General features: G+C 32.9%; 5 protein-coding genes across 5 annotated transcripts; 3 read left to right on the top strand and 2 right to left on the bottom strand.

Annotated features, from left to right (window-relative positions):
- Positions 1-1041: 1041 nt before the first annotated feature.
- LOC141831152 (putative E3 ubiquitin-protein ligase RHY1A) lies at positions 1042-3059 on the bottom strand. Its single transcript, XM_074718571.1, has 3 exons — positions 2797-3059; positions 1630-1823; positions 1042-1543 (listed from the first exon to the last, which is right to left on the bottom strand). Exons 1-3 carry the CDS (start codon positions 2992-2994, stop codon positions 1156-1158), a joined length of 780 nt encoding a protein of 259 aa, XP_074574672.1. The 5' UTR covers positions 2995-3059; the 3' UTR covers positions 1042-1155.
- Positions 3060-3268: 209 nt separating this feature from the next.
- On the bottom strand, positions 3269-3744 carry LOC141830371 (uncharacterized). The gene is made up of 2 exons (XM_074717808.1): positions 3704-3744; positions 3269-3626 (listed from the first exon to the last, which is right to left on the bottom strand). The coding sequence occupies exons 1-2, from the start codon at positions 3742-3744 to the stop codon at positions 3362-3364; spliced, it is 306 nt and encodes a 101-aa protein (XP_074573909.1). The 3' UTR covers positions 3269-3361.
- Positions 3745-5689: 1945 nt separating this feature from the next.
- On the top strand, positions 5690-7067 carry LOC141831243 (putative prolyl 4-hydroxylase 9). Its single transcript, XM_074718653.1, has 7 exons — positions 5690-5803; positions 5887-6167; positions 6233-6335; positions 6423-6518; positions 6622-6687; positions 6760-6879; positions 6984-7067. The coding sequence occupies exons 1-7, from the start codon at positions 5690-5692 to the stop codon at positions 7065-7067; spliced, it is 864 nt and encodes a 287-aa protein (XP_074574754.1).
- Positions 7068-15768: 8701 nt separating this feature from the next.
- LOC141830632 (small ribosomal subunit protein uS14z/uS14y/uS14x) lies at positions 15769-18153 on the top strand. The gene is made up of 3 exons (XM_074718039.1): positions 15769-15907; positions 16237-16336; positions 17956-18153. The coding sequence occupies exons 1-3, from the start codon at positions 15846-15848 to the stop codon at positions 17962-17964; spliced, it is 171 nt and encodes a 56-aa protein (XP_074574140.1). The 5' UTR covers positions 15769-15845; the 3' UTR covers positions 17965-18153.
- A 1643-nt stretch (positions 18154-19796) lies between these two features.
- LOC141830631 (uncharacterized) lies at positions 19797-20386 on the top strand. The gene has a single exon (XM_074718038.1). It carries the CDS (start codon positions 19809-19811, stop codon positions 20241-20243), a length of 435 nt encoding a protein of 144 aa, XP_074574139.1. The 5' UTR covers positions 19797-19808; the 3' UTR covers positions 20244-20386.
- Positions 20387-22859: the final 2473 nt, after the last annotated feature.

Genomic DNA, 22859 nt, shown 5'->3' with positions numbered 1-22859 from the left:
TCATATATTTTTAATTTTATTTAGTTTTATTTTTTAATTAATTTAATTTATTATTTTTTTCATCAATACAATATTTTTTTTAATTTTATTTAATTTTTATTTAGTTTTATTTTTTAATCAATTTTATTTATTATTTTTTATCAATACTTTATTTTTAGAATTTTATATAAATTTTATTTAGTTTTATTTTTAATCAATTTTGTTTATTATATTTTTTCAATTTTATATAAATTTTATTTTTTTAATTAATTTTAATTATTATTTTTTCATAATACTTGTATTTTTTTTCAATTTATTATTTTTTAAATTTTATTTTTTTATTGATTTTATTTTTTTATTAATCAGTTTTTTTTTCAAATTTTTTATCAGTTTTATTTTTTTAATAATTTTTTTATATGTTTATAATCTTATATTTAAATATATATATAAGTATTAATGAAAAAATAATAAACAAAATTAATTTAAAAAATAAAACTAAATAAAAATTAATTAAAATTAAATATATATATATATAAGTAAAATAAAATAAAAAATAAAGAAAAAAAATAAAAATATCATTTGAATGGGAGAGAGAGAGAGGAGGAGAGGGGGTGCGGTGTGAGGGTGGGAAAAGCAATTTGCATATTATTATCAGATAATAATTAAATTTTGGTAAAATTAAAATATATATATATTTTTTATAATGATCTATTATAAAATTAAAATATATATATATATATTTAAAAATTAACATCCTTATTAATTTATATTGAAATCAGAATTTATTGAACAATATTCTTCTTTGTCGAAATCAATTATAATTTTTTTATTTATTTTTTTACGGATAATCATAGGATCGATCATATGGGACGATAAATTTCATCTTTTTATAAAATAAAAAATAAAAAAATCAGAATTTATTAGAGCAAAAAGGATCGCGTTCAGAGGTATTAACGCGTTAATCGAATTTTATAACGCCAACTGCAACTATAGATATCGATCTAAAAACACGCTAGGTTGATCTAATTATGAATTGCTACAAGAAAAAAAAATCTCAAAATATTAAACGAAAAACACAAACTTATATTGAACAGTAGCGATAATAAACAGTCAAATTTACCACAAACAGGATAAATTCCTTTGCGAATCGATTACCTCGAATGGAAGAAACAGCCTTTATATGGTCGTCCTGCAATATGGGCACTCTCCACATATCTTCGCCCATGGCTCCAAGCAATCAGGATGGAACCTGTGCCTGCAAGACAGCTGAATCAGTTCTTCGCCCTCCGCGAATCTCTCCAGACAAATGGAGCAATCGAGACAAGCTCTCTCAACATTCTCCCCCTCCACGCCGTCTCGATAGACTTCCATCTGTAGATTACTGAAAGCCTTGGAGCTGAGTCCAGGAGGCCTATTAGCATATTGCACATAGCCATCAGTTTCAGATCCTGATTCAAACCATTCGACCAAACTCTCTGCATCTGGCTCTCCATGATTCACCAGCCTCATTTCATCATTCATGGCAACCTCATTCCTTGTGATGTCTAATGTCAAGCCCGTTTGACTGCCATTTAGAAAGTAGGTTTGTCGATAAATCTTGAAAGTTTCTGTTGCAATCAGAAGGGCATAAGTTTTGCTGCACCATCTAACCTATTTCCAGAAGGAGAGATGCCTCTGAGTCTCTCTTGAAGCCTTGCTCTTGCCTGCAGAACAACACCAGGAAGTTGGTCGTTCCTGGTCAGTCTTAACCTATCTAGTGTGCTTGCTAAAGATGCGCCGTAGATACTGCTGCCGATCATAGAGTCTCCATCACTTTGGCTACCTAGCCAATCTGGTTCAAATTCCTAGATAAGGTTGGAAAGATTAGCTAGTTGCAGATTGATCAGAATGTAGATTTCCAAAAATTCTTTGAAACAAATGAATTATGGATATTCTCAAGTTCAAAACCCCAAACGAAATAAAGTGATGAAAACTCTTAAACTTCACCAAATTCCTTTGAATGAACAACTAGAAGATAGTTTTTACCAACTCATATGATTGGTACATATCATGGATAAACTCTAAAAATAAGCTTCAAATCTAACATGCTATCTAAGATTGCATTTGAATTATTTTGGTAATCTAGTAGAGAAAATTAGTTCGGTAGTTTGAGCTGAATTCCATACTTGTGCCATGAACAAGATTGATACTGAATATGAACAAGGTTGGAAAGGTTAGTTACAGATTGATCAGAATGTAGATTTCCAAAAATTCCTTGAAACAAATGACTTATGGATATTCTCAAGTTCAAAACCCCAAACGAAATGAAGTGATGAAACAAGGAAGGAACTTTAAACTTCACCAAATTCCTTTGATAGAAGATATTTTTTACCAACTCATATATTTTTGGATAAACTCTGAAAATCCAGTTAACCAATTTATTTGAATATTTTGGTAATCTAGTAGAGAAAATTAGTTCGGCAGTTTGAGCTTAAGAACAGTGCAAGTGATGAATATATTTATTCTTTGTTAGTTCTTTCCAACGAAAGGGAATGGAACTGAAGAGGAAAATATTGAAGCTTTCAGATTTAATGAACAGCCAAGGAGACTCAAATAAGTGAGATAAGATTTCCATTCTTCAGCAACAAGTTGCATCGTTTAATAGAGACGCGACAAAGAGGAGCTTTGAAAAATAAGAGGCATTGGAGGAGAGATTGTAAGATCCCAGATGAGATATTGCAAAAAATCACATGACATCATGTTTACAGATTTACGATTCCAGCAAGGCATCATATGCGGTAAGATCTCTCATAAGAATTGGGGATCGGGAATCGTTACCGTGCGTCTGGGTTCGAGCTGAGGAGGACCATCTCCGAGGCGGCGACGGCGACGGGCGTGCCGTCGAGAGTGCCGGGGATGGGCGTCTCCACCAGCGGCAGGAGCGGCGGAGAGGGGATCGAGCGACGCGTCTGGATCGGGATGGCTCCGACCCGCGCGAGATCTCCAGCTGTAGAGCAATCCCGACGCGCTCAGCATCAGAATCTGATTCCCGATCGATAAAATCAGCAGAAAAAAGAGAAGAAACGCAAGGGAAGCCGAGCAAAAAGCGTGGATCTTGAGATCAGCTCTGTCCATCGTTCTTGCCTTTTTTTACTTTTGTGAATATCTTATTCTGCCCCCAAAATTTTGCCAACTTTTCGAAACCCCCCTCGAAATTCGGTTTCATCATTTTGCTCCTCTGATGTTAGAAATTAGAAACAGAGCTTAGAGAGATCTTGGAATTCTTCTTATAAGAGACTTCAATCCAACATTTCCAAATTCATAGGAGATTCTGAGTGACAGTTGGAATACCGTTATTCACTAGTAGTAGTTCTAGCACAAAGTTAATTACTTAACCTAAGAACTATATGCCAAGGAATGGGTGATCATAGTTGCAGGTGTGAGTGGAAACATCTGCATCTGATTTATCAACATCTTCAAAGCTGTCCCTCCTGAGCCAGTAAGTCCTTGGGAACGAGGAGGCTCCTTCTGGGACGTCTTCCATCACCCAATCATGGCCTTTAGGGTAATATATCCCTGTCCTCGGGTGAGGAACCCACCAAGCTGCTCCATCACGTTTGCAGCCATTTGCAGGAGCTGCATGCTCCTTTCTCACCCCCCTGTCGACACTGCAATTGCAATTCCTTCAGTTCTTAATTAGCTTTTTTTCCTCTTAAAATGCAGTGAAACTGGACAGAAGAGGTACCTCAGCCGTCTTACTGATCTTGCAAGCATTGGACGTCCCATGCTCAAAGCAACTCCTGGAGGAATAAAAGTTTAAACACGGTTTATATAGAACAAGAATCGAATTCCTACGGCTCAGTGATGAGCCATTCCTACGGCTCAAAGCTAAAGGTGGGTTTCAGATGACATGATTGTGAGAATAATGTAGGGGAAGGCATCGCCTTTATTTGCTTTCGAGGTATGGACCTGATCATCGTAGTTGGGGGTCTCGTAGGAGAGGAAGATGATCGTGGCTTTATTCGCAGTGGCCGTGGGGTTGTTTACCCTGGGGTCATTTCGTAGAATATTGAGGCGATCTTACTGTAGGATCGTGGCCGGGCTGAAGCAATCCCAACAGAGCTTTTACGTGATGGCCATGGCCATTGTGGACTATAAAAAAGGAACAGGAGAATCGTGGATGTGCAGTTCACAATGTTCTTGGTCGGCCCTGAGATGATGTCGATTTCATTTGCTCAAGCAGAGAAGCAGCAATGAAGTTACTGCTTTGAATGACAACTTACAGTTCACGATGTATAGCTTGTACGCTCTGCCTCGGAAAGTTCCACCGCGGCACGTGCAGGTCACGAGGCTTTTGAGTTTAGACAGCATGGCATTCTATTTTTTCTGAATATTATTAAGGATAAAAAATTAAAATAACGCCGAAAAGGAGCCCTGCTTTTTATTTTAATAAAAATATTTTTATTTTTAAAGTAATTAAAATAAATTTTATTTTTAATTTGATTTAATTAAAAATATTATGTAAAATATTTTTATGTTAACATTTTGTTATCAATCAATATTATTTAACTTTTTTTAATATCATGTAAATTTAACAATGTGAACAAACATTAAATGATTAGTACACGTAACAATTAATTAACGATTGTCACAATAATTATACCGACCATTTATAATTGACTGTTGTACTAGCAGCCATTTACAAAAAATAAACCTTAAACAATTTTAAATAGATTTTGAATATATTTAAATAATTTTAATTAAATTAAGAAATAAAATTTTTCATATAAAAAATTTTTATATAATATTTTTTAATTAAATTTGATTTATTTTTAGGGTAAAAAGTCAAAAGAACATCTTGTTGGTGCTCTATATTGATTTTTTTATCAAAAAGGCATTCACTCCCTATAAAATACCATAATTATCCTTAGTATTATTTTTATTATTATCCTATTTATATCTCTAACTTAAATCTTTTTTAAATACCACTATTATGTGTATTAAATAAATTTTTAAAGTATTTTTAATGTGAAAATAATCTTAATATTTTTTTTAATTTAAATTAATGAGTAAATCTAAAGATAATTTCTAACATTTCACATTTTTGTATGGATGTCAACTTAAATATAGAAAAGTAAAAGGTTACATTAAATTTGAGAAAATATTTAAAGATTATATTAAACTTATATATTAACATTTTTTACAATTATCAAAAAAATTCTCTCCGAAATTAAATTATTTATTGACTTTTTAAAAGTGTATCATTTAAATGATTTACATAATTATGAAACCTTTAATAATAAAATAAAATATTTAAAGTATTTCAATATTCTAGGGCATTTGCATATTCTAAATTATCCTATTTTTTAATTTCATTAATTCTAAAATATTTTTAGCAGAACTTAAGATTAATAAGTTTAAAAAAAGACTTCTGAAATTTCACATTAAAATACATTTTATGTTACTGTTAATGCATTTTCTCTGAGATTAAAATATTTATTTAAAATTTACAAGACATTTAGCAAAAAACTCCTATGACGGAAAGTAAATTACGAAAAAGATTTTTTCTTTATTTTATCTTTATCTCTTTAGTAAAAAAAAGGAAATAAAAAATTAAAGCAAAATATTCCTCCCGTTTGTTTGGATCAAAATGCAAAATGGGGGATGCATCCGAAGCAGAGCAGTTGGTTTGCCGTTCTTTAAGGACGGGAACGGAGGAGCACTGGTCGCCATGGAGGTTAGGAGGATGAGGAAAGAAGCCAAGGTCGAGCTTCGTCTCTTGCTCCGCTGCTGCTTTCTCTGCTTCGTGTCCGGCTTCTTCGCGTCCCTGCTCTTCCTCCAGGAGGTGCACCACCTCAGCCGCCGTCAACTCCTTTTTCCTCGTTCAGCTTTGTACGACTGATTTTTTACGTAGCGCGACTGCTGCAGGGTGGTTCCTTGGCAGGCGGCGGGCCTCGCGGGAAGTTCACGGTGGAGGAAGTCGAGCCCCTGCCCCCGGCCGTGCTTCACGGGCGCACCGGCGAGTCTAAGACTGCTTCGATCCCTTTTCAGGTTTTGAGCTGGAAACCTCGTGCATTCTATTTCCCTGGGTTTGCGACGAAGGAGCAATGTGAAGATATCACAGAAACTGCCAGGGCAAGACTCGAGCCATCAAAACTAATGCTTCGCGAGGGAGAGACGCCCGAAAATACTAAAGGAATAAGAACGAGGTCAATACTCATAGATTTGACTCTAATCAATAAGACATCTCACAATCTTTTGATCTGTTAAACAGCACTGGCACGTTTCTCAGAGCCTCAGAAGATTCGACTGGAACTCTGGAAGAAATTGAGCAGAAGATTGCGAGAGTTTCCCTGATCCCGAGAGAAAATGGAGAGGTACTGTATCGACGATCATATCTTAATGAATAAACTTCTGTCTCTCTGTTCATTTCGTTACTCTAAATATCTCTGTCCATCTTTCAGCCATTCAACGTTCTCCGGTATGAGCTCGGACAGAGGTATGCTTCTCACTACGATGCTTTCGACCCTGCTGAATACGGACCACAGACGAGCAGCAGGGTATCCACTGACCACTTCTCATCTTATTTCTCGAATGATTGATTATCTGTTCTTGTTCGCTGAACATTACTGATCAGAAATCGATGTTTGTCCATGCGATTAGGTAGCTACGTTCATACTGTATCTTTCAGATGTGGAGGAAGGTGGAGAAACTGCTTTTCCCTTTGAGGTAATCAATGGCAGAAACAGACTAATTGTATTCTATAGATTATCAGTCATATGAATAGCGATCTCTTTGCAGAATGGTTCCAATATGGACACTGGTTTTGATTACAAGGAGTGTATTGGGTTGAAGATCAAGCCAAACAGAGGCGATGGACTTTTGTTCTTCTCGATGTTCTTAAATCAGACCATTGATCCTGTGAGTACTGGTAAATTGATGATTAGGAGTACTGTATTATTTCTAAATCGACTCCATTTGAAGTAACAGAATGGCTTGTTGATTGGACCTTCTTCTTTTGTCAGACGTCGCTGCATGGGAGCTGTCCGGTAAGGAAAGGAGAGAAATGGGTCGTTACTAAATGGATGAGAGATCAGAAACTTGTCTGAGGATAAATTTTAGTTGATTGCCATCAGATTCATGGTCATCGGTAGAGATAGAACTGTGAGGATAAGGAAATCTGTTCTGTATTTGTATAATTTGGATAATAAAATGTAAAGTTTGTCTGTCCGCAAAGTTGCTCCTCGGACATGATCATAAATTGATTACTACAAGACAGACTTATTGGAGTAGGCAAGAGTCGAATTTCGACGAAGCCGAGGCAATGCCCTCTCCGTAGTAGTCGTAGTGGACAACTATAACTTCCTGATTTACCTCCTCACATATGATCATGGAATCGATTGTGTGGGACCGTTGGGATAATAGATTCCACTTTTTTATTAAAGTTTCTCTACAAAGTTTCGATCTTGGTTTCCTCCTTCAACGTTGTGCCTTAAATGCATATCTCCTTAAACTTTCTCATTTACTGAGCGGGAAAGTGATCTTACTATTTAGCCTATGAACAAAATTTTAACATAATAACCTCTTAAGCTATCGGTTAAGGTCCTCCAATGTATTTCAAAAATTTTGAATTTAAGACTCAATTGTGGTGCTTTGTAAGAATTATTTTCCTCTAGTGAATAGTGGGTCAGAGAAAGCGAGCGAGTTGTTTGGATGGGCAATCGTGAGCATTTTTTGATTTACTCTGATAATCAATGGAGAACTTTTATAGGACCAAACCGATCACCCCCAAAATTAGTCGGCATATAAAATTTTTTTAGTATAGTATAGATGTATATTGTGGAGGTCAACTTTTAAATGTGTATAAGTTGTATTTTATATATACTTAATAAATAAATTAAGGAAAAAATCATCAACATCAAACCTTTTTTTGCAAAGAAAGAAAAATCTGTACCGCTTTAAAAAAAAAGCAAACCAATCAAACCACTCTAGTACCTATTAAAGTGATGTATATATACCAACATATGTTTTCAAAAGTAATAGGTATTAAATGTTAAAATATTAAATCGATTTAAAATGTTTAGTATCATTAATTAATAACATATTCAAATTGAAAAAAATTAACGAAAACAAAATTGGATTTAACAATATACCTCCAATCACTACTATTCACACTTTCACACAGTTATATATATATATATATAGACCACTTAATTAATGAGAAATAATCAATATTCTCCCACTTTATTTATGTATCAATCACTTACCATAATAAGAATCATGGCGATATGTCTTTCAAAAATGGTATTATCTGTAGGATCGAGTGCGAGTGCATGTGAGGGGGGTGAATCATGAATTTTTTTTTTAAATTTGTTCGTTTAAAATCAGAGTTAGAAAGTTTATGCTTTGAAAAATGTGCAACGAAAAATACATACGAAGCGATGAAAGAAAATATGTACGAAAGACACAAGTAATTTTTTACTTCGTTCGGAGCCATCGATGACTCCTACTCGAAGGCCCAGGACCCTTGGACCTTTCCTATGGGCAATCTACTAAATCTCTCTACTAGACAAAAACTCTGGTAGAGTATAGGCGAATACAATGATCAAAGTGTGACAACCCCACACTTTTGACTTTTAAATAAGTGCCGAAAATAAATATAAGAAAACTTCTTCGTTACCCAACAACAGAAAATTCTGGACATGCTCGGATTTTGGGGGTGATCTTCCGGCAGAAGTTGGACGTGGTCGTGTCGAAGCTCGGGTCACCGCAGAAGATTGACATTGGTCGAAGTTGTGCAATTCATGCACTGACTAAGGCTTTATATAGAAACGATTGAGTTATCTAGATTTGCAAATGTTTAAAAAAAACGCAAAACTTGATCCACTTCTTGCAGTTTATCTTATCCAGGATTAAAGAATAATTCAAATTATATTTATTTTATCCTTCTTAAATATTTATTATAGATAGAAATAATTTTATCATTTAATAACATTTCATATTAGCAAAATAAATAATAATGAAGATTAATTTTGCAGAGTTCACATGCAAAATTAATTTTATCCGTATACCAAATAAATCCTAGAGTTAATAAAATATATTAAAATATAGAATATTTAAAATTAATTAGATCCTATCAATCCAGACCAGGATCTAACCATGAACTCAACTTAGATCACCCAAGTGGGTCTAAGTTGGATCGCGCCTAAAGTCCAAAATTGAACTCATCCTCACTGGTTCGCTCCTCCAGTGACTTACCTCACTTACCTCATACAGTTCTACTTGACTTCTTAACCCACCAGAACTTCCTGCCAAGGCTCAACCACCCTGGTCTTTCTGCCAAGTCTCAACCAACTTGGTCTTCGGCCAGTTGTTAGGCTCCGCGGACCCAACTGGACTTCCTGCCATGACTCAACCACCCTGGACTTCAGCCTGGTGTCTGGTTCTAAGTCTTTCGACCCTGCACACTTAGTAAAGAGGTTAAAAACAACAACCTAACTTTAACCACTTTGTCATACATCAAAACCTGAGTTTGATCGTTAGTGCAAACTACATCAACATTATCTTTTATATATTACAAGGCATATTATTTCTTATTTACTACTTGTGAATTAATAAATAAATCCTATGTTTATTCAAGATCTAAACATTAATAATATTTCTCAAACTAAAAGAGTTTCATTAAAATATTAAAATGTACATACAATAAAAATTTACATCATGGAATTAAGTCACATTCGCAGTACATGATCTTTGAATTATTCGGTAGCATGCCTTTAGTGAAAGGATTAGTCATCATCGATTTAGTGCTAACGTACTCAATAATCACTTTATTTTCTTTGACATGACTTCTTATGGCTAAGTATTTGATGTCGATATGCTTACTACGACTATTACTCTTGTTGTTCTTAGCCATAAACACAACCTCTAAATTGTCATAGTACGATCTCAATGGCCTAGAAATAGAATCAATCTTTCTAAGCCTAGATATAAAACTCTTCAACCATACACCATGTGAGGTAGCTTCAAAAGATAAGAACTTGGGCTCTATAGTGGAGATAACAATTAGAGTTTATTTTACACTCCTCCAAGATACAATTCCATCAGCAAGCATGAAAATATAACTAGATGTTGATTTACTTGAATCAATATACCCTGCGAAATCTACATCAAACAGTAACCAATCACCTTTTGAGTTTCAGTTTGTTTATACATGAGCATGTATTTTTTTATCCCTTGAAGGTGTCTCTTGTAGGTGTCCAGTAGTCAATATCTAAGTTACTATATTATCTCCCTAACACCCCAATAACAAATGCAATGTCAAATTTAGTGCAGACCTAAGCATTCATTAGACTTCTAATAGTTGAAGCATACAGAATGTTTTTCATTTGTTCTAGTTCGAGCTCATTTTGGGGCATTGATTTAGGAGTGTCAAAAATGAACTTGACCTAACCCACCAACCCAACTCAATTGAAAAAAAATCAAGTTAGAGTTGAGGGTTTTCGGGTTCAGGTTGGAGGTTTTGTATTTGATTAATTATTTGGGTCAGGTTTGAGTTGACTCAGATTTAAGATTTATGAGATTTTTTGGAGGTTAAATCAAATTTTATTTTAAAAATTAAGATATTTTATATAATATTAGTATGATAATGATAAAATATTGAGATAAAAATGAAGAATTATCGAAAATAATAATAATAAAAAAATTCGGACAATTGGTTAGGTTATACAAGTTCGAGTTGATATTTTTTTTAATAATATTTTATTTTAATCCGATCCGAACCCACTCGAATTGACACTCCTACATTGAATCAAATTGAATCTGTCTCCCTTTCTAATGAGTGCTACACTTGATGAACAATCTTTAAAATCTCTTTAAAACTTTACTAATATAAGTCTCTTCAGACAAATCCAAAACGCCACTAAATTTTTCCTTATGAATCTTAATGTCTATGTCAATGACATAAGATGCCTCACCTATATGTCTCATATCAAAGCTCTTTGAGAGGAATTATTTCACCTTATACTACAAACTCTTACATTTATCGCAAGTAAAATATCACTCACATATAACACAAGATAATAAATCTTGCTCCCACTAATTTTAATAACTTTATTGTATAATTTTAATCAATTAAGGATGCTAAAGCTACTTCTCAATTAATTAAAACTATATGATCACTAAACATAGGTTCATAACATCGCATAAAACCTCAAACAATATAAAATTAATTCAGAATGTGCTCATATTATTTAATTAAACATTGCATGTATAAAATAAATAACAATAGATTATAAAAAAATAAACAATAGAAGCATGTAAACATGTAAATTACAAACACAATTAAATCAAACTAGCTAAAACATACAAGACAGAGGGAAAATCGTGCTCTGATACCAAATATTAAAACATTAAAACAATTTAAACATATTTAGTATCATTAATAATATATCCAAATCAAAAAGAATAAACGAAATTGGATGTAAAAACATACCTCCAACCATTGTTATATATTCACACTTGCACACACTTATATATTCTATTAAAGTGGGTTTGGTTTGGAAATTTTAATACTTCTAAACTTTGTCTCATTCTTTAGTGAAAAGATAAAATTTGCTATCCCAGTAGTCTCAGATGATAAATCTTATGATCATCTATGAGGAAGTAAATCAAAAAATTACAATTAATACTATGGAAAGAATATTACCATGACTTCCTCAAGATTTAACCCTTGTTCACTTCAATAAATATGTCCTATAGTAACCAACTCAATCATGCTCTAAGGCAACTTTGTCTCACTCAATATGATGATGTATATTTATGTAGAGAGTAGACTTAGGGACCTTTGAAAATGAATATGATGTATATATAAACTCATACCATCAGTGAGTGTGGGTAGTTAAATAAACTATCATGTTCCCATGATTCACGTGAGCATCAAGTAGAGATCATGAACCACTTAATTAATGAGAAATAACCGACATTGCACTTATACAAAATTTAATGTATTTTAAAATAATTTTAGGCAAACTAATACGTGATTATTTCATATTTAAAATCTAAATCTAAGTATATAAATGCACTCTATAAAATCTTGACCAAACAATTTATAACATAATTATATACAAGTTTGATCAATTTTATTTCAAAATTTAAATTTAAAAAGATAAATACATTTTAGAAGGTGACTGAAATTCAATGGTATTTTTAAAATAATAAAATTATTCAAAATTAACTATAGTAATTTAAATAAAAATATTATATAATATAGTAATTTTTTATCAAAACTATTTTATAGTTTCCATATAACAATTTGGGCCATATGATAATTTTTAAAAATAATTGCGGCCAAAATTATTAAATTCATATAGTAATTTTAGTCACTTATTATTATTTTTAGTCATTTAATTATTTTTAAAATACAATTGGGACTTAAAAAATCTCCTTTTAGAGTGCAAATAAAAAATTTGAATAGAAATGGATAAAAATTAAAAAGGGCGTCCATCATTTATCTTTTTCATAAGATGGTGCCTCATTTCTAATTAAAATCAAATAGATATTCTATTTGATTTGAACTGCTCTATGCCTTTACAATATTTGACTTTTATATATGGTAGAAGTTATGATGTAACTTCTCCACATTATAGAAGCTAGCATCTAATCTATATATATATATATATATAAAAACAGAGTTGTCTGTCCAAAAATTTCCCGCCTAAACATTAATTATAGACATATTTAACTATATGGAAACAAACTTACACCCATCGAGGACCGCAAAAATCTTTCATACAATTAATATTTATCTATACGGAAACAATTTAAGGAACCTAATTTTTGGGGACCTAATATAGCTACACTCAACTCTTTAGTTTCAATCAAATCTTTTATTATGAAAATAATAAATTATATATGCAGTGAACCTAATTTAAGAAAGATGTCATGAATCTGTGTATTTTGCATACAATTAATATTTATCTATATGAAAATAATTAATCATATATGCAGTGAACCTAATTTAAGGAAGATGTCTTGAATCTCTGTATTTTGCATATTAATGATTTTTTACAACTCGAACGGACATACATTTTATTTTTAATTAAGTTATGAAAATGTAGCCTTAGTTAATGTATTTAAATAATTATGTATTACATATCAATTATTATTATTTTTTACCTGATATAGAAATATTTATCTTATGAATTATCATTATAATTGTTTTACACAAATAGTATGATTTTTTAATTCAATAAAGTATTTATTTTTCATTTTTGTCTGATTTAAATGATTTGAGTTATATCTAAAACTTATATATGGTAAAGATTACCATATTTGATTGTAAAATATCATTTAATGTTGCAAAGCTAATAAAATGTTATTAATAATTGAAATGACCTTAATTAAAGATTACCATATAAATTAAAAAATGAAGATTCATCGATATTATTCAATTTTGATATTTATGACATTGAAGAGATTTTGAAAATCGTGAAAAGATTAGTGCTCTCTTTGATTGTTGATACTTTCCATCTTTTACAATATTAATTAAAAATTCATCTTAGAATTTAAATGATATTGATATCGTTAGACTTAATTTGTGCAACACTCCATGATTTAAGTTACACAAATTAAATATTACCACCTTTGAAATACCACATATTCCAAAGTTTCAAGGTCCTGCCTTAAATTATATTTAATGTCATCAATAAAATTACCATCTTTTTCGATTTAAACTTTTCAAATTCCTCTTCAATACACTCTATAAATTAAGACTGTAATATCTTTACTCACTCACTTTAGATTGAAATAAAAAAATGGCTCCTCTGTTTAATCTTATCCGAGAGGTTAACCGTTCGAAAATGCAGTGGGCGTTGAAACTCCGATTAGTTCGTTGTTACGATCTACCTACATATGGAAACAATGGAGATTTTAGCTTGGAGTGTGTCTTTCGTGATAAAGAGGTTGTATATATATTTTTTACGTATATATTTGATTATTGTTCAAAAATATAAATATTTACTTTTTCTAAATATTTATAGGGTGAACGCATACATGGAACAATAAAATGTCCGATCATGGAGAAAGTGAAACCCATTTTATTAGAAGGTCATGTATTTGCCATAAAAAATATCATTGTTGCAGAGAATCGAATGAAGTATAAGACAACAACAAACAAATACAAGATCAATTTTATTGCAAAAACTCATGTATGCGAAATTTTTGATGATACATTTCCATCGATGATGTATGAATTCAAGTCTTTTAGTGAACTGAAGGAGACAGATTCTGTTAATGAGAACGTACTTTTTGATAAGTTAATTTATTTTTTTATTTCATGATTAATTGATCGAACATTTTATCTTATAGCTTAAATTTTTTTTTGAGATGTCATTGACAAAATGGTTGCACGAGAATCGCCTCAAAGTAAAGAATTTGGTGGCCGCCTTACAAAACTTCTTGATTTTATCTTAGAAGATTCGGAGTAAGTATTGTTTTATTATTCTTTTAATTTATGGAAAGACTTTGTCAATGACATTATGATATATTACATCTAATATTTTAATATTTTTTAATAATCAATTATTTTACTATTTTCAGGAACAATAAGATATCATATACTTTGTGAGGAGACTTTGTCAATGACATCATGACATATTTGGAAAAAATAAGTGAAGAACCGTTGTTATCGTTCTACAAATGTGTCGAGCAAAAAAAAAATTAATTAGTTGTTATCATTGTTATTTATATTTTAATTATTTATTCAAATGCTCATACTTACTAATTTTAATTATTAATTATATAAAAAAAATATCCCGTGTATTGCACGGGTGAAATACTAGTTTTTATAATAATAATAATTTTATATTATTTTAATTTTATTTTTCTCAGTGATAAATTGATAATATAATTAAAAATAAAGTTTCTTGTCACAACAAATTCATGTCACAAATTTGTCACAACAAATCTGGACCGTTCGATTTTAAAGTTAAGATTAAATCCAGGTCGTAGATTGAATGGGTGATTGTGATGGCTTGGATTTAATCTTTTATTTTAAAATCTAACGGTCCAGATTTATTGTGACAAATTTGTGACATGAATTTGTTGTGACAAGAATCATTGCTCATATTATCTCATCAGAAGTTAGAATCTAACTTATACAATGTGTATAAATTAACAATTAACTTTTATAATTATAAAAATAAGTTATTAGCTTCTACCCGATTTAATAATTAGATAATATAATAAAGTATTTTGGACAGTTAAAATCAAATGAGATGCCCATTTAACTTTATTTAAAAATGAAATGCTGATGATTTAATTGAAAAGTGAGCCACTAGCTTGCCGAATATAAATCACTACATGATACTTTTGTTTAAAACTTTTACACAACTATTTTTTAGTTATATTTTTAAAATATGGACAAAACTTTTAAGGTCACATCAAATTATTCAAAATTTAGTAAAAATAGTTATAGAGTCATTTCTACCAAAATTATCATAAATTTTTGTTACATTTGCTTTTAAATATGTAAAATTTATATTAATTTGATCCTTGTTATATTTTAAAACATTTTTATAATATTTTTAAAAATCATATTTCTATATTTACAAATTTTACCAGTTATTTCTAAATTATGCAAAAAATATATATCATTTTACTTTTAATAATTTATTATATATATAAGTTATGCTATTTTTAATGTATTTTTTAAAATTTATAGTTTACACAACAAATTTTATAAATCAGTAAAAAATTTATAAAAAAATGTTAGGGTTTCGCTTCCTCTTCTATAAAAGGGTACTCCTCCTCCAATCCGCCCTCACGTCTGTCCGCCGCTGCTTTGGTTGTTCTGCTTTCCGATTCGAGGAAGATCTGCCGGAGAGAAGATGGGGCACTCAAACATCTGGAACTCGCATCCCAAGAACTATGGACCTGGATCTCGGCTATGGTAAGTGTATCCATCATTCAATCTCGTAGTTTCCTAGAATTGCTTCTGTTTCTCGCAAGGTCAAGCTGATCGGAAAGTATGGTATATTCCTCGATGTCTGTTCTCTGATCACCTCGTTATTATCCCTGAAAAATTTTGATTGCATTGTTTGCTAAGTTTGTCATCTGTTACCGATACCTTAGAGATCGTTTAACTGTCTTATTTGATTTTTAAGATCACTCGTTCGTGTTGTTTAATTTGAGGTAGATGCCTACCCTCATACATGCTTGCTTTTACTCTATGTTGCTATCTTTTCAGTGCGTCTGATGTTTGTTTACTCTCTTTTGTAGCCGTGTTTGTGGGAACCCACATGCAATAATCAGGAAGTATGGTCTCATGTGTTGCAGACAGTGCTTCCGCAGCAACGCCAAAGAAATTGGCTTTATTAAGGTACTCGTACATCTTTCTTTCTATATTTTTGATGGTTATCGTTCATTATTTTTGCTAGATAAAACTCAGTATCACTAAGATAATTTAGATGTTTCTGCACATTCTTTCTCTTCTATCTGCTTGGTTATGACATTATGCTAATTAACATTTTTCATTTATTATTAGATATTGGCAGGATTTTGAGTTGATCTTATTTTATAGTTTAGCAAGTTTTGGATTTGTAACATTAACCTTTTTTTATGACTTTCTCAATTTGTACTTCTTTATCACCAAAACTACAAAATCATTCAACGATTCCATTTACTTTTCCATATCTCTTTAGTCAATTTATACGTAAAAGTTTATGGGAAACAAACTGAGCTATCAATTTCTCGGTAGTAAAAACTTCAGATCCAATAGGAGAAGAGGAATGGGAACAAGATGTTAGTTTGGGTTACTTCTTTGAAGTGATATTGAGAAGAAACTTGTGTTTTTTTGGGTCCTTTAAAAGTAATATCCTAAAGCCAGAATTTGGCCTAGCGCTAGTTAGTAGTTAGCATTAGAAATCATGCGTGGGGCTCAGTGCGCAAAAAGAAGGGAAAACATATTGACTTGATGAGCACTGGGCAGGTGCTAAAATCTATTTGATTATAGTATGCTATAGTTGAAAGGCCATTAGCATCTTACAAATTGTAGCAGCAAAATCTATTCTATATGAGTTCTGTATTGGTTGCTCGAGGTAACAGATCCTAGTATGAAGGCCCATAGGGTTGCAGCTAATGTATATCTTACTGAGTTTTGTACTGATTGCCGAATGTATCAGATCCTAGTATAAGTTTAATTTCCCTTAGTCGTGGCAGTAGACTGAATGCCTCACTGAGTCCTGTACTAATTGCTGAAGGGATCAGTTTTAGTATGAAGTTTAGTAGTCTTTTGTAACATCAATCTCGTAATGAAAAATGTATAGAAAGGCTCTTACATTCCTCAAATGGCGCCTGTATCTTGCGAGTGACTAAGATTGGAGATTGGAGAACCACCTCAGATATTAATTTCTATAAGAGACTTGTGATCATTCAACAAGTTCTCTAGATACATTGAGGCTGTATTTCCTTTCAATGTTTGAATGGAAATCATGCTTGTCTGAAGGGTTATGCTATCTGAATTTCTAATATCAGAAACTCACCGTGATGTGGGCATGAAAAGCTGAAAGAAGGACCTGACACTGAGCTGCTTATTATTCTGTACCCTTTTTTCAAGGAATAGTTTGAACACGGATGCTTATATTAGATTCTTTTTAGACGAGTCTTATTACTTAAAAGCTCATTATGGTTCTAAGATTATTTTTCTCAATTGCATTGCTTGATTTCTGTTTTTATGTGATGTATTGCTGATGAAAATGAATGTATTTTATTTCCTCTAGATATTATATCGAAAAGTATCAACCTCATTTGCCCAGCTTTGTTTTTTTTCCTATTCCATGCTCAACTTTTTCTCTAACATGTAGGAATTTTATATACAAATCGCCTTTGCTTGCAGAATTGATACATTGCATGTGTTTTGTTCTTCATAATAACCTCTACTTCCGTTTTATATTTCGTGATGGACTGTAATCTAATCAAAAGTGTCAATTGTTCGTATAGTATCGCTGAAGGTGGAAGGGTCTCAAGGATGAAGAGTGAGTTTTCATTATGAAACTACTATGCGCTAGAAGATTTAGTTTAGATTTGTTTTCACATGTTTCTTCCCAAGACTTGAAACTTTGTCTGAAAGAACTGTGGCTGAGCAATGTTTTAAGTACTGTTTTGGTTTAATGAATTGATCTTCAACTTGTTATTTTTTTCTCTCCGGTGTTCTAATGCAACTGTAAGATACTTCCGTATTTAATCAAGTATTCATAGAACAATTGGTATTTAATAAGTATTCATTGATTAATTTTTAATTATGATGCATTGCGGATCATAGAACAAATATGACAAGCATAGTATGTGAAAGAATGATCGCATGTTAATGCGACAGACCTTGAAAATGATCCAACCAGACACCATTCTGTCCGAATTTTTCTTAATATCAGTATTATTAATAAATTTACAAAATATATAATTTCTATTATTTATTTTTTTTCTTTTTCAACGTTTCTGAGACATTAACCGTCTTAGTGACGAACAGTTAATTTTATTGACATTAAGCTTGAATAATTTTAATTTCCAAGCCGTGGCAGCGTTTATCTACAAATGTGCCACACTTTGGAAAAATACAAATTTGTTTGATTAAGATATAAGTTTAAATTTATGGTTGTTACCTGAGCTACCAAACTAAATTCCTCTAATCACTAGGAACGTATAAGGTATCATTTGTTAGATATTAGGATCTTAAAGAATTAATACGGTTTTGTGGAAAATTAAAATATCATCAATGGATGAAAATCATAATTGATTTTAAAATCGAAGTTTCACGTAGATCAATTTAGAATATTAATTTATTTAAAATCGATTAAGGGTGAATAAGAAATTAATTGTTTAAAGTCAGTTTAAAATAACATTAATTGTTAATTAATGTTATATAAGAAAGTGCATGGGGAATAATTTCACAGAATTTCAATGAGTTTGTCTTCTTTATTAATGTTGTTGTGTTAATAGAGTTAACACAAAAAGTCCAAGTGTTCTCTTCTCACGAGCGAACAAGTGCTTGTACTTGTGAGCCCGCAGTCTGTCACGTGCGTAATGGGCACTTTGTCGGCGCACTTTGTACTTCGCACGTACGCGTCGTTGCGAGGATATTCATTCTTTGAACATTTATTTCATCTTGTTCATTCGGAGTCCAAAAAACTTATAAGAAGGTTCGTTGATCTCGGAATTTGAAGTGCTACTATTTCGAGATATCATCATTGTATCTTGGGAACCAATATCGTTTACGAAACTAGTGTTTAACACTAGTCTTGATGATCCCACATCTCACCAAGCTTCCCATGTAAGATTTTCACTATTTTCAGCAGACCATGTAAGATCAACATGCACAAAACAGCTGTTGACGTACGCCACTCGCCACCACGGCGTTTAATTACTTTGGCATAAACGGTCAATCAATATTATCTATCCAAAGAAATTCTTCTCTCTTTCTTCCACCTCACGCTCATGCTCTTCTGCAAAAAGATGGATTCGCCACTTTAGCGGTCCCACACGATCGGTCCCACGACTGACTTCGTCAGAATTCGAACCCTTGTCCTTTTCTATAAATCTGTTGCGTTGTAACCAACTCACCTATACCCCGAGGGCCGCGCTCACGCTCACGCCGACCGGAGGTGGTCGATCGAGTGATCCGTTGGGATCTGCAATTTTAATTTAAATGAATCAGGTACTTGAATCAAATCAATTGAAATGTGTTTTGACCATCAAATTATTAATTAATCCACGTACGTACGCTATAAGAAGCCCGCCCCCTCCTCGCCAACTCTTAATTAATTTCCTTCATCATCAGATCAGATCAGATCAGATCAATGGCTTCCCACCAGCTGATCGAGGAGCAGCGCAGCGGCGCCGAAATCCGAAAGGGGCACGGCGCCTGCTGGCAGCGCCTGGTGCAGTTGCTCGAGGACGAGCTCTCCCTCCCCGAGGGCATTCTGCCGCTGGAGGACATCGAGGAGTTGGGCTACAACCGCGCCAGCGGCTTCGTGTGGCTGACCCTGAGGAAGAAGAAGAACCACATGTTCCAGAAGATCAAGCAGCTGGTGTCGTTCGGCACCGAGGTCACCGGTTTCATCGAGGATCGGAAGCTGAAGAGGATAACCGGCATCAAGGCGCGGGAGCTGCTCATCTGGCTCACCGTTAAGCAAGTGGGCGTCGACGAGCAGTCCACCGAGAAGGTAGTCATGCTGACCACCACGGGCCTGTCCAAGTCCTTCCCCAAGTCCGCTTTCGAGCAGGAACCGTGACCCAAAGGAAGGGAAGGGAGAGTACGTACGTAGTCCTTTAACTGCTAAGTTGCTTCTGACTTGTATGCTTCCATGCATGTAAGCTTCAGCGGATTATCTGGCCTAGCTTCAATAAACGATGATGTGTCCGGAGCAATTTAAGGAATAAATAAATAAGAATTTTTAAGTTTAAACAATTATTCAATGCCTTAATCCATTTTAAACTCGGTTTAATTTGCTCGATTATTTTATCAGTAAGTTTGAATAATATAAAGTTTAATTCGGGTGGACTCATCTATAAAATATAAAAATGAGAGTTAAAAATCTTTGCAAACAAAACAAAATGAATACATTTGATAAATTCAAAAATATGAAAAATAAAATATTACATTACTATTTGAGAAAAAGACTAATCAATATGTTAGAAATGTGAATGGAAATAAAGAAATGAAAGGATAGAGAAAATCCTCATATGAAGGAGTTTAGTCTCACATTGATAGTTGAGGGGCAACTTAGTTGGTTTATAATGTATCACAAGTATTGATGTTGTGAACATATGCATGGGGAGAGACTCTCTCTCACACATGGGTGCGTAGAGAGGGTGCAAATCCAGGACTCGAATTGCACTATAATCACAAGACGACTCATGTGCGAATGTAGGATCAACCAATATTTTATCATCCTGTTTCATTTTTTTTGTAATATACAAATTAATGGTGGTTGCAGTGAAACTGACGAGTTAATTACTTGACGTTGAAACGGCCAAGTGTTATTACAGACGTTTCAAATCAAGTCATTAATTCATTAATTATACCATTAATTGGAGATTAATGGGGAGATATATATGTTACAAAGTTATAAAAGATAAAGTGATGGTAGATCACAAGAAGAGTGTTCTCGATCCTTACTGCCCTTTCCTCTGCTTCTCCTCTTCGGTGATAGTTTTTGGGTGTAATTAGTTCGCGGGGAATGATCTGTGCTTGATCGTTTTGTCGGTCTTGTCGTTGTATCATGGGAAACAATTGTTCATCGAAGTTCACTATGGCTTGTGGAAAAAAGTGTTTGTGGTTATTGATTGCTATTCTCTAGAAACATATACTGATTACTGATAATATTTGCTTTTGTCTTATAGTGATCAGATGAAATAAACACTAATTCATAATTAGTTGGGTGTCTTCTGACATTTTATTTTTCATTTACAATGTTGTCTCAATCAAATGGATGTTCTTTTCTGGGTAGGAGAAACTTGCTTCTCTTAATATTCACATATAAGTTGCTTTTGTCTGAACCACCCTGTTACATGCTTAAAATCTCTTTGGCAAAATTATGATAGATCTTTTAAACTAGTTTCACATCTTAAGTTTATAATTGAAACAATTCTCCTTAAATTATATGTAGCATGTACAAAATGTATAAACTTGACTTCGAAGGCAAATCTGATTTCTTCTGCATTGTTGCTGTAAACATACGAGTTGGTTAAATTCTATAAACAATTCTCAATTTGGAGAGCAATGATTTTTGTTAACAATGTGATATTTTTGATTCATCAGTACAACAAAATGGACAAAGCATGGATGTCAAAGGATAGATTATCACATGAATTTGAAGTTGGATTGGAATATTTTTTGCAATTTGCGCTGCAACATGCTGCTAATCCTACTAGTATACCTTGTCCTTGTACAAAATGTGGAAATCTATGGAACAATAATATTAACAGCATAAGGGCACATGTGTACTGCAATGGTATAGACTTAACATACAAAAAATGGATATGGCATGGGGAAGAATCTATATTAGGGGATTTAAAGAAAGAGAAAGATGCATATGGAGAATGTGAAAACTATTTTGCTGCTGATGAACCTGTAGATATGGTACACGCTGCATATGAAAGTTCACAGAATCCAGATCAATTTATAAAATTACTTGAAGATGCTGAAAAACCTCTGTATCCTGGGTGTACAAAATTTACAAAGTTATCTGCAATTGTGCAGTTATATAACTTGAAGGCGAAATACAGCTGGAGTGATACTAGTTTTACTGACCTACTTATCTTGTTTGGAGAAATGCTTCCTGCTAGAAATGAATTGCCTTTATCTTTATATGATGCAAAGAAAAGCTTATGTGCAATGGGGATGACTTATAAGAAAATACATGCTTGCCCTAATGATTGTGTCCTATACTGGAAGGAGTACGAGGATTTTACCCATTGTCCTACTTGTGGGATGTCAAGGTGGAAGTTGGCCAAGAATTCAAGGATAATTGAAGGAGTCCCTGCAAAGATTTTATGGTACTTTCCTCCTATTCCTAGATTTCAAAGAATGTTTCGGAGTAAGGAAATATCTAAGGAGTTAACTTGGCATGCTGATAAAAGAGTATGTGATGCCTATATGCGACATCCAGCTGATGCACCTTGTTGGAGACTTGTGGATCATAATTGGCCAGATTTTGCTTCTGAGAAGAGAAATCTAAGATTGGCCATAGCAGCTGATGGGATTAATCCGCATAGTTTGATGACTTCTACATATAGTTGTTGGCCAGTAATAATGATTACCTACAATCTTCCGCCATGGTTGTGTTTAAAGAGAAAATATATGATGCTGACGTTGTTGATTTCTGGTCCTAAACAGCCGGGAAATG

This window comes from Curcuma longa, chromosome 6 (genome assembly GCF_044706935.1).
Source record: "Curcuma longa cultivar G26 ecotype Majalengka, Jawa Barat chromosome 6, ITB_CL_G26_1.1, whole genome shotgun sequence".
Lineage (NCBI taxonomy): Eukaryota > Viridiplantae > Streptophyta > Magnoliopsida > Zingiberales > Zingiberaceae > Curcuma > Curcuma longa.
Note: the sequence above shows the minus strand (reverse complement) of the source record. Positions and strands in the feature narration are given on the sequence as shown.